Below are 16,707 nucleotides of genomic sequence, written 5' to 3' on the forward strand. Positions count from 1 at the left end.
AGTTGTTTATATGTGGGAGTATCTTGTAAATACAATCACTAGAGCTCTACCGGATCCCCCTCTGGCATAAATCTATACTACAAAGCCTCAACACTGTCATGAAACAGGCAAGGTTCTGGTTTCCGATTGAAATCTGAGGGTAGAGTCTGCAATAATGCAATGTAACAACATTTTGTATCAATTTTTCCAGCATGTCTACACTGGAAAAATACGCCAGGGTATTCGCTTACAGTTATAAGTCACTGCTCATAGGAAGACTTTACAGTCTCCATTATCCAACCTTCACTAATCTGACCATCTGGCATATCTGACCCTCCAGTGACATCACATCACCATTAAAAAGCGTGCAGCTTCTTGTGCTGCAAAGGAAGCCATGTTTTCGAACCGAGACCATGCTTTTTCAGTATGTGCAGCAAGTTTTGGACTTGGGTTCCCAATTTTTCAGCAAGGGAACCATTTTTGATCAGAGACCAGGCTTCTATTTTTTTTATTTTTTTTTCATTTTTTGTTGCTGATAAGTGTTAATATTTAAACAAACAATATTTAAATACTCTATTTATGCATAAAGTATGTTTTCTGTGCATTTTTTAAGGGGTTACCATTATTTTCCTTATTATCCAACTTTTCACTTATCTGACAAAATATTGGGCCAGTTTATGTTAGATAATCGAGACTGTACTACATTTTGGTTAGTTTAGCATTTTTAAGACAAAGCAATACACACCTTACAGCCCGCAAATACCAAAAACAGATTCATTCCTTCGCGGATGATATCCAACTGTACCTACCGCTAGGAGAAACCCATGACACCCAGCTTGAGAAACTCCTAAACTGCCTCTCTGAAATCGAAAACTGGATGTCCGTCAACAAACTACAACTAAACGCCTCCAAAACGGAACGCCTTTGGATCTGCAAAGATCATGGTGACTGTGACGGTCCCCCGTTGTGCTGGGACTCGACTACTATAGCTGCGAAACACCAAGTGTGCAACCTTGACTTCAATCTGTCTCTTTCCAACCTTCTCTCTCAGGTGGTATCTTCCTCATTTTATTACCTGCAACAACTCTGGAAAATAAGGAACTACTTTTCTGAGTCTGACTTCACCCAATTGCTCTATGCCTTAGTCCTCTCCCAAAAGGACTACTGCAATGCACTATTCAACAGTCTCATGGTGAAGAACATATCACGTCTCCATGTACAGAATGTGGCAATCAGACTACTAAAAAACCTCCACACCTGCAACCCTGTCTCCCAGGCTTTATCGTTTGCTCAATGGTTGCCTGTAGCAAAATATTGTGCCTTCAAGGGCCTAATGCTAGCGTTCAAATCCTTGCATGGCATAACACCAGGCTACATGACGGCCAAGCTTCCCCAGTACATGACAAACAGGTCCCTCCGCTCCCAGGATGAAATACGCCTCAAAACGCCTCCTGGTCGTGCCCTTCAACTGCAAACTGCCAAACGATGTTCTTACTCCCACTTCATACCGAGCCATTGGAATCGACTGCCCCGCAGATCAGATCCCTTGAAGGACTCCTCAACTTTAGGAAAGCAACAAAAATATACCTCTTCTCCTAACTCTCCCATGACCAATGGATCAAAAAGAAAATGTATATTGGTACTAGACCCTCGGTATATGTCACGTTACGATAAAACTTGTATTGAAACATCTTGAACTGTAGCTATGGTAAATTTAGCCTGTAAACATCATTTGTATTGGTATTAGATCCTTAGTATGTATCAAGTTAGGATAAAAACTTGTATCAAAACTTGTTCTATAACTACAGTAAATTGTAATTTGCTAATTATATATTATGTATGTTAACCTGTAACCCTATAACACCACTTTCTCCTCTGTTCTAAATACCCTCTCATTCACTCTACCCCATGCTCTTGTAAGGCGCCCGAAACCTAGCTCCGGCTAAACTCCACCACAGCTTGAACAAAGGCTAAAACATTACAAAACTGTACTTGCTGTACACTGCCTTAAATGAATCTCTTCCATAAACATAAAGGTGGCTAATAAATCCCAATAAATATACTATTTTTTCCATTATGCCATTTAACTAAATGCAAAGAACAATTGCTCCCCCTTCTGGTATGACTCAGAAATATAGTTTAAAAAAACAACAACCCTATTTCCTAATCACAAGTAAATCCATATGATTTCCCCAAATTTCGTTACAGACTCAAATATTTAATCTAGCAAAGTCCGTGGCGAGGGGGAAAATCAAGATGGCAACAGTCTACACAACTGGTCAATTTAATAGTTGCTTTTCTTTTGCCACATCAGTAAACAATTTAATTTTGTTATGGGTCAGAGAAAGGGCAAAATCAACTCTTAACCCTGCAGAGTTATGCTTCATTTCCAAAATGTGTGTTTTGGGTCCCAAGGAACTCTTTGGCATTTTTTTTTTTTTTTTTTTTTTGGAGGGGGGTTAAAGCTTCAAGGCTAAATCATGAGGGTGGGAACTACACTGCAGAATCTCTAACAGAAAAAAACAAACTGTCTCTCCCTCAGCCTTATGTACCCGCTGGACCTTGCAGTCAGAGTTAGCACTGGAAGCAATTTTGGTTGGAGTCAGAATCAGTAAAAATGTACCAACTTTAGCTTCAAAATTATAACTTGCATTATAATATATGCATTCTTTCTCATATACACATTTATATACATACACACTTTTTAAAATTATTTCTTTGTTCTGGATCTAAAGTACTGGTAAATGTGTTATATTTACTAGTACTTTAGATACAGAACAAAAAAATTTAAAGCCTAATATCAGTTAAGAGTCAGAGTTTGTTAATTGTTTATTCAAAAATTTGCTATATTGCATTTTCTGGGCTCAGGTCAATGCGGTTTACAAGAATTTAAAAATCTCAGAAAGAGCAAAGGAAATATATAATACACGAGAGAAACAAAACATTCACATTTACTAGTATCGGAGTTCACACAAGTCAAAATGGAAGAGGGGGAAAGTTTCAGAGAAGTTTCTGCTAGTTGTAGACAAGATCAACGGACATCCCAGATGACAAACTGCTCATGACCCATAGGCAGAAAGAAAATAGAAAGTTTTTAACCAACATTTAAATTGCTGAAAAGATGATTCTGACAAGAGGGAGGTAATAACTCCATAATTTCAACGCCAAAAAAATAAAGCAGAGTTGAAGGTCATCTCATAACGGGCTTTCTTTGACGCAGAGAGAAAAAGGCGGTGACCGTCCAGGGATCTTAATGGGTGGACAGAGTATCATGGTTGCTAAATATGCGGAGGAACCAAACAGATAGGCCTTGAGTGTGAGACATGGAATACTGAACCGGGAGCTAGCGCAGAGAAAATAAGACACGGTGTGACATGATCAAATTTCTTTGCATGACAGAGGAAATAAATTGTATTCTAAAATGTTTGCAGGCTACCAAGTTGAGATTTCTGTAGCCCAGTATAAATGGCACTGAAATAGTCAAGCCGTGAAATGATCAAAGAATGTGCAGAGATAGTGAATTTAGTAAATGTTTCAGTGAACGGAGTTGTCGGAGATAGAAAACTAGCACAAAGAACTTGAAAAATTTGGTCTTGAAATGAAACATTTGAGAGTCAAATATTATCCCTAAGTAACAAAATGACTCAACTGGTGCAGCCATGTAGATACAGTGGACAGGCAATCCTGGAGTGGTTGGAGGTAATGTGCGATGTTGGATGCAGTAACAAGATGTCATCAACATAGTAGAATGCCTTGATATTAAAGGTTTGCTCTAAGGTGGCTAATCAACTTAGAAATATGTTGAAAGTATAGGCGAGTATAGAACCCTGGGATCACCACAAGAGAGTATATGGGACTGATATATGGGAAGAAGTTATGAACTGAGAAGGAGTACAGAAGAACAATACCCAACCCAATTTTGGGGACACATGCAAGGAGAAACGAGTGGCCTACAAGGTCAAAGGCAGTGAATAAATCAAGTGAGACTACAAGAGCTAATTGACCTAAGTCGAGAATGGAGTCAATTTCATTTAAGAATGCAGTAGTGACCATTTCCATGCTGTGAAGTTATCAAAAAGCTGATTGTTGCAGATGCAAACAGTAAGCCCTGTTCAACTTGTGTAAGAAGTTGATTGAATACAATTTTTTTTCCAGAATCAGAGAGAAAGCAAAGATTAGATACAGGGCAAAAAGTGCTCAGGCTTAAGTGGATCAGGTCCCATTTTTATCAAAACTGGCTAAACTACAGACTTATTCCAAGATAAAGGGAAAAGACCTGTAGCGAGGCTTTGTGTCATCATTTGATGGATCAGAGGAAGATTATGTTCAGGGATAGCATCAAGTGGACAAGTTATTGGTCACATCAACGCGAAGGTAGTAAACAGTTCATGCAAGTTAGGGATATTAAAGGATTCCCAACAAGAGAACAGGACAAGAACAATTAGCACCACTGTTTACATTCACTCCCCCTTGAGGAATGTCTATTACATTACATTACATTAGTGACTTATATTCCGCCTATACCTTGCAGTTCTAAGTGGATTACAGTATAAGATAGCTGGACATTTCCAGGAAGTTACAATTTAGGGGATGCTTACAGTTCTAAGCGGATTACAGTATAAGATAGCTGGGCTTTTCCAGGAAGTTACAATTTGGGGGACGCTTACACAGTAGATGCAGGGAATTACAATTTGGGGGACGCTTACATAGTAGAAGCAGGGGGATTACAATTTAGGGGAGGTTAAATAGAGGAGGCAGAGGGGAGAGGTTGGGGAAGGGAGGAGAATTGAGGAGGTTAAGTAGAGGAGGCAGAGGGGAGAGGTTGGGGAAGGGAGGAGAATTGAGGAATACTAGTAGGGAAGAAGAGTTTAGGGTTGGTTACTTGTTAGGGTCGGTGGGGAGGTTGTATAGGATTCTAACAAGGGCAAGCAATGGAATATGCTTTGAGGGAAAAGAATCCTGAAGGTGTCACTTTATTCACAAAATAGGTCGCTAAAGAATCTGTAGAACGTTGGTTAGTCTCGAAAGATACTGATTTAGCAGGGTTAGTGAAGCATCTAACTGTACTGTAGAATCTTACAAAAATTCTGCAAAGTAATTAGTTTATGAAAATAAATCTTTTTTGCCTCTGACACCTGGGAATTATAGGCTTTGCAAGCAGGAGAAAGTACGGCCCTTATATTCACAAAACCTCTGACTGGAATTTATTTTAATTTTATACATTTTATTTGTTTTTTTAATCCTAATTTAATTTATTCACTGAATACTTGTTGGGATGTTTATATCTTGTCTCTATCTCTGTTTTTTATCTTTTCTATCTTTACCATTTTTAATAATTGTTTTTTCAGGTACTTTAGTTAGATTGTGAACCTTCGGAACAGTTAGAGAACTTCCAAGTACTTATCTTTATTTGTTTGTATTTTATTGTATCTTTAATGCATCTTTATTGTAAACCGCTTTGAACCTCACGGTATAGCGGTATATAAGAAATTAAATTAAATTAAAATTAAATTAAAATCTACAGAACTACAGTGATTATGGAGTCCATTCTTTACGCCACAGTCTTTCAGCATGACGAGCCTGTTATTTAAGCAGGCGCAGCATTTGGTGATACCATGATGTAATGAAGGAAATTCAGGGTTCAGAAGCTTATGAGATTCTAGAGAGGTACCCCCAAATGTGAACTTGGTCCTCCAACGAAAGCTCAGAAAAATTAGAGGGAAAGAGAGGACAAGATTGATGAGGATTTCAGATGCTTAAGCTGGAGCCAGAGTTGCCAGTACCAGAACTCAGTTCAGAAGCTGAGACTGTACCACTAAGTCGTTGGAAGGCCAGGAGATCATGATCAGATCAAGAGCGCATTGAAATAAAAAGAAGGATAGAACCAAAAGAAGCAAGTTAAATGAGATGACCAGGTCAGATGTGGGGCCTGTCATATGAGCTGGACCATGAATCAGTGAAAAACAGACTGAATAACAGAAGTGCTAAAATTTAGTAAGAGATCTCCAACTTTCACCTCCATGATCCAGAAAGTTCCCTCAACCCCAAAAAAAATATGGTTCACAGAACTGAACTCTGCAATGAAAGAAAATGAACCTAGCCTGAAAGCCACTTGCAAAAGCAGTCAACCTTAAGTTAAAGGCTTTCCTGTCAACATGCACTGCTCCAGTTTTTCACTCATTCCTGAGGCGACTGTTATTTTGAGCTTCCTGAAAGTTTCTCTGGCTTTCATTCTCATGGTTCTCCTGGACTAAGTACATATTCCATTGCTTGCCCTTGTAAGAATCCTAGACAACCATCACCCAAATAACAGAGTAGTAGTAAAAGCAAAGACTAATGCAAACTGAACTGTGCAGTTGACCTTTCAGAGTCATGAAAGGTGTGAACCTTACAAGATGGCAATGACTAGGCACTAATGATCACTGAAAGCAAAATGGTTGATTTGGAAATGCTCAAAAAAGAGAAGAAACAACCTCTGCACCAAACCAGGAAAAGAGCATAGAAGCTAAAAAATACAAATGACAATGTTCCACTTTATATGATTGTCATTTAAAGCATTTTTTTGGCTTGAAGGTCTGGTCTTCTCTGCTCTTTTCTGAATTTTCCTTGGTTTGGAAATGCTGGCATCCAAATCCTTGTTGAATTTAAAAAAAAAAAGATTCTTACTTTTCATAGTACCCTCCTCCTCTTCCTCTTCATTATTTATCACCATTGTGCCCAGTTGCGATTCCAGTGTTCCACCATGCTCTATCATGGTATTGGCTCCATCACTCATCGTACTTGTAACTCGGATTGTTCCTGTGTCTCCAGCGCTTGCCCGCACCATAGTACCAGAATCAATCTCATCTTCTTCCTGTAAAGCCAAAAGACAGCGTGCCGCTTAAGGTCAAACACAGGATGCTATAATAATTTCCCCAACACAGACTTATTTTAGCAGAACGCCAACTTTTCACAGTATGTAAAGTATCTGCTTTACATCCTGATTGCATTTAAAATGCAAGGAAATCTTAATTATAATGAGAACTCATTGGATTACATTAAGCTAGTGTTTCAAAACTAGTATGACATGGCACACTAGTGTGCAATCAATCAGATCTGACCAGGTGTGCCACAGAAAACCACTGCCTGATGTTCAGGCCTGGGCCAGCATCTTAAAGAAACAGGAGATACTAGCAATGGCTCCGAGCAGGTATGCAGTTGCACAGCCCTCTCTTTCCCAGGTACGAGCCCTACAGTATGGAAATGAACAGGCATCATGTAAAGGGCTTGAATAACTGAATCCTGACTTTGGGTCAGTGTATTGCAAACTGTGCACCGCCCGAGATTACAAGTGTGCCACGAAATGCCAGGGCAGAGGAGAGACGCTGGCTGACTGCCTGCAGGATGTACCTCTGGCGGCAAGAGGCACATTTTGTAGGCAGTCAGCTGATGCCAGCGCCTCTCCCTTCTCTCTGCGCCTCTTCCCTTCTAGCAACCCCCCACAGGCAGCACAGGGCCCCATCTGGAGGGCCTTTGTGCATGCGCAGACGCCGAGCTGATGATGTCACGCATGCGTGTGACATTATCGTAGCAACGCCCAGACACTTCTGGATGCCGAGCTGCGTCTACCTCGTTTAGTGTGCTGCGGCTTCGCACCATTTAAACCCAATTAAAACTAAATTTTTTTTAAAAAGTAGGCACCGGAACTGCATCTATAGCATGGCGACTAGAGGTGTCCAAGGTCAAAGTAGGAGTGGTTAGGCGCAGAAATGACCTTAGGCACAATTCTCAAAAAAAAAACCAAAAAACTTAAGCTCTGGAAGCGTAGGCCTTTAAAACATCTAATAGATGTTGGCACTGTCATCTTGAAGCTGAGACATTAGATCACCTTTTATTCTATTGTCCATTCATATTATTATTTTGGAAATCAATTTGGCCTCAAATAAATAGGATGTTAGAAAATCCAGTAGCCTTGACATATGATACTATTTTATTTGGCAGGGCAATGAGAGCAAAGAGTCAAATTTCGTCAAATAAAAACGAACTTTTATTTATTTTGACTGGAGTAGCAATTCAACAAATAACATACAATTGGAAAAATTATGACAGATTAAATTATAACTTTTGGTGGAATTCTGTTTGCCATATATATAAAATGGAACGTACAATAGCAACACAAAAAGGATATTTTGGTAAATTTCAGAAAATATGGAGACCATTAATAGACTTTTGTAATGAATGATAACATTTTCCCAAGGTAAGATATTTGATAGAAGGGAAAAGGGTGGGTATTATTTTTATTTATCTTATAATGCATATGAATATGTCAATAGTCTCACTGTATTTGTATGAAATTCTGTTACGGGAGGGGATGGGATGGGAGGGTTTCTATTTAATAATAATTGTTTAGATATCAGGTGTTCAAGATATTATAGAATATAAATATGTAATTTATATTTAATGTGTTATATGACAGTTAATCAAGTGTGTATTATAAGTTCATATGATTTTATCTAATACACTTGTTGTAATATGCAAAAATAAATAAAGAATTTAAAACCCTGGCCTACATTTCTGGCACCTAAGGTTTTTCTTACGCACCACTAGCTGTGATTCTGTTAATTGTTGACGCCGTTTTTCTAGGCATCGGCCAATTTAGGCGACATTTACAGAATCCGGGCCTTTGTATATACCACCTGCTTTCCCCGCTTCTGAGCAGTCTCCTTTAACTCCTAATTTCTGGGGAAGGCTTCAGTGCTTCTCTATCTTTTTTTTCTGGCAGAAGTAGATATGTTTGCACACCCTTTACCATCAAGGGTATGGAGGACCTCTCATATACTGACAGACTAAAAAGGCTGGGGCTTTTCTCCCTGGAAAAGCGTAGACTTAAGAGGAGACATGATAGAAACCTTCAAGATCATGAAGGGCATAGAAAGAGTAGATAGGGACAGATTTTTCAAATTATGGGGAACCACAAGTACAAGGGGGCACTCAGAGAAATTGAAAGGGGGAAGGTTTAGAACAAATGCCAGGAAGTTCTTTTTCACCCAGAGGGTGGTGGATACATGGAACGCGCTACCGGAGGATGTGATAAGCAGGAGCACGCTACAGGGCTTCAAAGAAGGTTTGGATAGGTACCTGGAAGACCAAGGGATTGAGGGGTATAGATAGGGGTAGAGGTAGGTTATAGGGATAGGATTAAAGACAGTACAGAATTAGTCAGGGACACTATTCAGGCAATTAGGCCTGATGGGCCGCCGCGGGAGCGGACCGCTGAGCGAGATGGACCTCTGGTCTGACTCGGCGGAGGCAACTTCTTATGTTCTTAAGATCCAGCCACTGTGGCAAACATTAAAATTAATGCACTGCAGAAAAAAACAACCACCAGAAACCTAATTCAAACCTGGGGAGGGCAAGGGTTATTTGAAAGCAGCCAATCCAACACACTCTTACCTTCAACCCATTTTGTTTGCAAGTAAAAGTGCACACACTGCTCCACCCCAAGTAAAGGTATCGTCAAAAGATGCAGAATCATAAACATGTGTAAATGTTGTATTTTCAAAAGCATGCAACTTGATGCAAAGTCAACCCAGTGACTTTCTAACAGTGCAAGCAGAATGAAAATTAACCCTTTGGTCATTTTACATGAAGAAGGCAGTTGTGTCAAGAAAAAACGTGAGGCCCACATGCTCAGACTCTTCTAAGCAAATTGAGCTTTAGAAATTATTCCATTTTAATATATAGTAGACATTTTTAAGTGTTCATACATCTAATGAAACAGATTATGGATGCAACACCATCAACAATATAGTAGTTGGGTTTTCTGGTTAGTTTTTTATGCAGTCGGGCAGCAATGTAGCATGCCACATATAGGACTACAAAGCTAGGCTGCAGTGAAATGCTTTGTCTAAAATACAGGTGAAATTAGTGCCATGAAGCCACCTGTAAGAACATATGAATAGCCCCACTGGGTCAGACCAATGGTCCATCAAGCCCAGTAGCCCGTTCTCATGGTGGCCAATCCAGGTCACTAGGACCTGGCCAAAAAACAAGGAGTAGCAATATTCCATGCTACCGATCCAGTAACTTCTCCCATATCATTCTCAATAACAGACTACGGACATTTCCTCCAGGAACTTGTCCAAACCTTTCTTAAAACCAACCACAGTGCTGTGTGCATCTGGTAGCGCTTTAAAAATAATAAATAGTAGTAGTAGCAGCATGAATCATAATTTATTCTGGGTCCAGAAACGGTGGCCACTTATAAAGTGGATATTCACCAGCTCCAAGAGAGAAACTGTACAAGCTCTTTCACACACTTTTTGCAGTAAAGTAGGAAAGCATGAAAACAGAATTTAATAAAATATTCTGTATATTTTACGACAGATCCTGTTAAAATGAAAAAAAGGCAAGCTATTTACCTGCAAAACTAAAGGACTAACTATTCAGCACTACTTGACCAGATGGGAGAGATGAGATTTACCTGGTTAGCAGCAATATTCAGTCTACTAACCAAGCAAGCAGCATAAAGGGGATTAAACCTCTGGTAGCCAGATTATACCCAGATATTTAGTGCCGATATCCAAACAGATGCTGACGCCGAATACTCAAATTTAATTTTTCTTGCGGTGCCAGCATTTTAAAAACTGCTGGTTTAACATTTACCTATAAGATTTTCTTATTAGCAATAATATTAAAGAACTGTTCTCTTTGAATACTGCATTAGGGGCTTACTCTTACTGGCAGAAAATGATTAAAAAAAAAAAAAAAAGCTAAGATTTTAACAAATCTTGAAAGCAAACACTATTTGCTTTGTAATCCAAAGGAAAATAGGACCCTTACATCATTGGAAACATTTTGCCTCCAGAACAATCTGTCTTAATACAAATCTTGCAGGCAACACAAAATTATTTCAGTGAAACTTACCGAGTTTTCCTCATCATCCTGATCTACCTCGCGATGTTGTGCCTCTTTCCGCTTCAGCTTTACGTCCATTGCTTCATTAATCAAATCTCGTAAAATTGATACTCCTTTGGCACTTTTCACAAATGAATGCTGGAGAAAAACAAAAAGACAAATTCTAAGATTCCTAGTCTGATTTTTTCCCCCCAAGACAATGTAAAATAACTGCTCATTTTACAATAATTTAATTCTAGTATTATTCCCTTCTAGGCTCTTATGAGAACAAAAAGACCAACATTGGTTGAGAAAATTATACTGCGGACCGACTGCGCACAGAGATGGGTGGAGGCGTGAAAATGCAGCACTTACACTACGAACACCGCTTAGTCCCCTAAGTGTGCTGAACAGTCTGTGCTTGACCCCCAGCTGATTAGGGAGTAAGATAAGGTCAGGAATGGCCTAGACAGCCAAAGGAAGACTAGCAGACTGGCTGACAGGTACCCTGAAGGGATCGGCCTGACAGACCGAAGTCTATGAATTCTCAAGCAGGCAGCACTTCAAATGTCTGTAGAATGCAAAAGAACCGCAAAAGGGAATGAAACTACGTCAAATTAAAAATAATAAATTGGAGAAAGGAGAACTAACACACTGCAGCAACATGCAGAAGAGAAAGACTGATGGGAGGAACTAAGCTAGCCTGTGAAGTACCCTAGATGTCGAGTGAAAAACTTGTAATTCTCTTCTGCAGCCCATGTGGGTAAAGGGAAATAACCCTATGGTCTAGAATGTCTCACCTATTGCATTGGAATAATTGTGGTTTTATTTTAAAACTAGTGTTTTACAGTAACGGGTGCTAGAATAGCCCCACCTATACACTGACCCTGACTCTGACCCCACCCATGCCCCGCCTCTATCATAGCCGGGCCCTGCCTCCCACTGATCTCAGTCCCACCACCTCATCTTTCACCATTTCCTTTGTACCCTTTTGGCTCTCCTGACAGGGTCTTTACTTACCCAAGGTGGCAGCAGCAGTCCTGACGTACCAACCTTTCCTCCCTCAGTGCCCCAAAGCAGCAGTGGTCCTACCATTTCCATCTCTCCCTTTCCCCCTTTCACACCCTCTACCATCTCTCTCTGACCCTGTTTCACCTCTTTTGCCATCTTTCCCTTTCCTGTCCCCCTCTGTCCTTCCCCCTCCACACTCCCTGAAGTCTATCTCTCCCTATCGCCTACCATCTCTCCTGGTCCCCCTACTAGCCCCTCTGTCCTTCTCATCCATCTGTCTCTGTCTCTCTCTCCTCACCTCCTGCCTCTGCGGAGCTCTCACAGCTCCTCCTCGTCCTCCTCCAGCCAGGCTTCAGCCAACTGCCACCGCGGCCTGCAGCCGCAGACAGCCCCTGCTGCGGCCTGCAGCCGCTGACAGCTGCCGCGACCGACATCCGCTTCGGGAGATTTTCGCGCATGCGCACTCCTACCTGCGGTGCCCTACAGCACACAGAAAACGGGAGCACGCAGGTGGGAGTGCGCATGCACGCTTAGGGCTTTATTATATTAGATTTCTATTCCGCACTATCCAACAAATTCTAGGTACGTAACTAGGTCTGACTGAAAATTCATATTTAATCTCAACAGTGCCCCAAATACATCATTCGTATTTGGTCAAATAGTGATTTAAATCAGAATATAAATAATCTGTGGCTCTACTGTGCTAAATTCTACTGAAATAAATACTTGATCTTGGATTTCACGTTCCTTCTTTTATTATTTGTTATGTTAAAGCTCAATACTCATTATTTGTATTCAGCTGAATAGTAAAATGTGTTATTTGGTAGAAATGACTTCAGTATAATCAAAGTTTGAGAGACAATAAGCAGAGCAGAACCTCAGCAGGCCACAAAAGCCTGTGAAAAAAGTTAAGTTTTCAATTATTTTCTGAAATGAGTCAGAGCGGATTATTCCTTAATTATTATTACTCAAGTTACTGTTATGCTAACTTCTCTAATGTTTTGTCATGCAATAGACTATAATTAACATTGTATCTGTTGAGTTTATAATTGGGGGAGGGGAGGATGGTATGGGGACAGGCTTTTCTCCTGTATTACTTTTTGCTGGTTCATTGTATATTAGTTGTTTGCCCTCTATTTATATTTTATACTTGCCAGCAATATATTGGGGAGAACATCTGAAAATATGAGATGTTTATTATTATTAATGTTTTGTTCTGATTGGATTAGTTCTAGCCTTTTGTTTGTAATCGATGGCGCACTGTGTTTGTACTTGTTCTACCCTTATCTGTATGGTATGCTTGTTTCTAGTGTTTGTTTTGCAATTAAATACCAATATGGATGATGAAAAAAAAAATGATCAAAAAGTGACAAGTGTTCAACCTAGATATGCCTAAAACATGGTAGATCAAGCAGTGACTTATGAGAAAATGCAAGGAAGAATTGGGGTGGAGGAGAGGAAGGGAGAGATGACTGAGGGGAGGAAATATGCTGCACATGGGGGGGTGAGGAAAGAGGAAGAATTGGGGTGGAGGAGAGGAAGGGAGCGATGACTGAGGGGAGGAAATATGCTGCACATGGGGGGGGGGAGGAAAGAGGAAGAATTGGGGTGGAGGAGAGGAAGGGAGCGATGACTGAGGGGAGGAAATATGCTGCACATGGGGGGGAGGAAAGAGGAAGAATTGGGGTGGAGGAAAGGAAGGGAGAGATGACTGAGGGGAGGAAATATGCTGCACATTGGGGGGAAGGAAAGAGGAAGAATTGGGGTGGAGGAGAGGAAGGGAGCGATGACTGAGGGGAGGAAATATGCTGCACATGGGGGGGGGAGGAAAGAGGAAGAATTGGGGTGGAGGAGAGGAAGGGAGCGATGACTGAGGGGAGGAAATATGCTGCACATGGGGGGGAGGAAAGAGGAAGAATTGGGGTAGAGGAAAGGAAGGGAAAGATGACTGAGGGGAGGAAATATGCTGCACATGGGGGGGGAGGAAAGAGGAAGAATTGGGGTGGAGGAGAGGAAGGGAGCGATGACTGAGGGGAGGAAATATGCTGCACATGGGGGGTGAGGATAGAGGGAGAATTGGGGTGGAGGAGAGGAAGGGAGAGATGATTGAGGGAGGAAATATGCTGCACATGGGGGGGAGGAAAGAGGAAGAATTGGGGTGGAGGAGAGGAAGGGAGAGATGACTGAGGGGAGGAAATATGCTGCAAATGGTGGGGGAGTAAAGAGGAAGAATTGGGGTGGAGGAGAGGAAGGGAGCGATGACTGAGGGGAGGAAATATGCTGCACATGGGGGGGAGGAAAGAGGAAGAATGGGGGTGGAGGAAAGGAAGGGAGAGATGATTGTTGTACATGAAAACAAATAAAACATCCCCAAAAATAAGCCCTAATGCATTTTTTGGACCCAAAATTAATACAAGACAGTGGGGAAACACGGTACTAATAATCACTTATATCGCACTACTAGATGTACGCAGCACTGTGCACATTATATGCAAGTACTTTGGGCCCAATTCTCTAAAATATACGTTCCAATAGCAGGCGGCAGTAGGCATCCTACTGCTGTTTGGCAGCCAATCTGGACGCAAGTTTTTTTTTTTTAAAAACACCTCTCCAAGGCAGGATGGCCACATTGTAGGCCTCAAGAGTGCACCTACGGAGAAGCATAGTGATGCTTAAATGGCCTTGGGTGGGCTTAAGTACATGTCTCCAATAGACAGGAGACAGACACCTTAAACGTAGGCCTGCTGAATGCCGACCTACGTTTAAGGCATCTGCCTAGAAGTGCAGACATGATTCTGCACAGGCCGCTGGTGCATGATTGACACATGATCAGTGTCCTATACAGAGTCAAGCCCTTTCTATCCCTTTCTATTTTTTTAATCTGAAAGCTTGTTTTGTTTTTTTGCATTGGGTGTGCACTTTTTTTTATTATTATTATTTTTAGAGGACTTTATTAAATAGTATGTAAAAAATTGTACATAAACTTTGTAAGAAAATTATAGCTCAAAAGATACATAAGACAATGACATTTCATACATTCATTATGTCCTCTATGGTAAACATCCAAAAAGCAACTTCCTCAAACACTACACACAGAGGTGCACTGAACCCCTCAAAATGATCTTATTTATATCTAATCTATAAAAGTTCACATCTACCCAAAACCCTTCCCACACTCTCCCCCCAACCCTAGCATAAGTCTAAAAAAAATCATCCATCTTATTTTCGTGGTGCATTGGCCTAGATTTTATCATCCTTATAGGTAAAATGAGATTTTTTTTAAAACCTGGAAAAAAACAGCAAACATTCAATCCCAGATGCCACCGGGTTATGTTTAAAAAAAGGCAAGACATGTAGAGAAGATATCCAATATTTGCTCAGATTTTGTTTTGGCACTGGAAAAAAATGCCAAGGCGTTCAACAAAATACTTGCTCAGATTTGATATTCAGAATGGTAAATGTAAGAACTACCAGTGTTCTTTGCACAGATATCCTGAACTACTGGTTCCTGAACCTGTCCTGAGGACCCCTAGCCAGTTGGGTTTTAGAATATCTACGAGCGCAATCTGCGTACAACAGAGACAGCACATGCTAATAGACCTCCTGAAAACCTACTAGCCTGGAGTCCACTAGAAGAGGTTAAGGAATCACTGCCCTAAGCCATCCTTTTGCTCAAGAACTGGTGCAGCTTTTTTTTTTTGTACCTGAAGCAGCTGAGTAGCCGTTGCCCTCTGCTCAGGGCTCTTTACAAGACACTGCTTAACAAAATCTGTGAAGCTGTCTGACCAGAGCTCGGGTTTGCGGAACGTTGGTGGCGGATTTGTAGGGATCATGAATATTGCCTGAAAATGAACACACAATATAGACAGATAAGACAAGTAGTCCATGACTTGGTGTCATTAAAAATAAAAATGTATACATATACACATGCACCTATTGCTACTGTTGAAAAAAGAAACAACTTTAATCTCATCGGTGGACACAGAATCAGAGAACAGGCCATTCTTACTTTTGAAGCTCATCGGAACTAGAAATGTTTACTCTAAGTCCCATATGCCCTCGATTGTACCCAAGGGGTGGACGGCTGGGAACACAGACCTGCGGGCTCTCCAGCTTTTTCTCTTTTTGTGAATCTTTTTTCAGTGATGATAGGAAAATGAAAGGCAGGGTTTAAGTCTACCTTCCAGAATTGGCAGCTTGCCCCATTGTACAGCTGACTCTGGATGGCTGTGAGCAGTGAAGAGCAACAGGATTAGCTCCAAATTTTGATGAGAATGCCTCCGAGTCACTCACTGTGGCTAATATGCTGCTCCAAGCTAAACAAAACCTCCACAGCACTCCACCCAAATGTGGAGCATAGGCAGCAGAGTCCCAACCTGACCCCTGACAGGGTGATTGCATTGCTGGGGAGGTCAGGGTGGGTGATACTCCTGTTATATACTCTTCAGAATAGCCTTGGCATCAGCAAACATTAGCCAGAAAAATTGCCAGCCTGAGCACTGTCCCTGGGTGAGATGAGGAGCCTTGGGTAATCAAGCTTCAGAGATCCTGTGCCTCAGTACCAAATGCAGGAATGGTTGAAGAATCCTCTTATGGTGAGCCTACACAATCTTTTTGTGGAATTCCATAGTCTCTAAGGAAAAATCAATGATAGGACAGACTGACCAACTCCTAGATTGACAACTAAATTGGGGAAAAAATGTCTGATGCACAAGCAGAGTTTTGGAGACCAGACACCCAAAGTAGATATACACTATCGAAACAAGTAGATGACATTCAGAGGAGTCACTCAGCTATTATTAATGATCAGATGACTGGTAGGAGGTAGATGAAGCTGTGGAA

The 16,707-nt window shown here is 41.0% G+C and overlaps 1 protein-coding gene across 2 annotated transcripts in view; it reads right to left on the minus strand.

Moving 5' to 3' along the window:
- STK4 (serine/threonine kinase 4) overlaps nt 1-16,707 on the minus strand; it is a 124,051-nt gene that overhangs the window by 77,303 nt on the left and 30,041 nt on the right. For both annotated transcript variants that reach the window (XM_033962993.1, XM_033962995.1), the window contains exons 7-9: nt 15,570-15,707; nt 10,885-11,013; nt 6,646-6,832 (exon numbers count right to left, since the gene is read on the minus strand). In XM_033962993.1, coding sequence (XP_033818884.1) covers nt 6,646-6,832; nt 10,885-11,013; nt 15,570-15,707 — 454 coding nt within the window. The remainder of the gene's footprint in view (nt 1-6,645; nt 6,833-10,884; nt 11,014-15,569; nt 15,708-16,707) is intronic.

Source organism: Geotrypetes seraphini, chromosome 11 (genome assembly GCF_902459505.1).
Source record: "Geotrypetes seraphini chromosome 11, aGeoSer1.1, whole genome shotgun sequence".
NCBI lineage: Eukaryota > Metazoa > Chordata > Amphibia > Gymnophiona > Dermophiidae > Geotrypetes > Geotrypetes seraphini.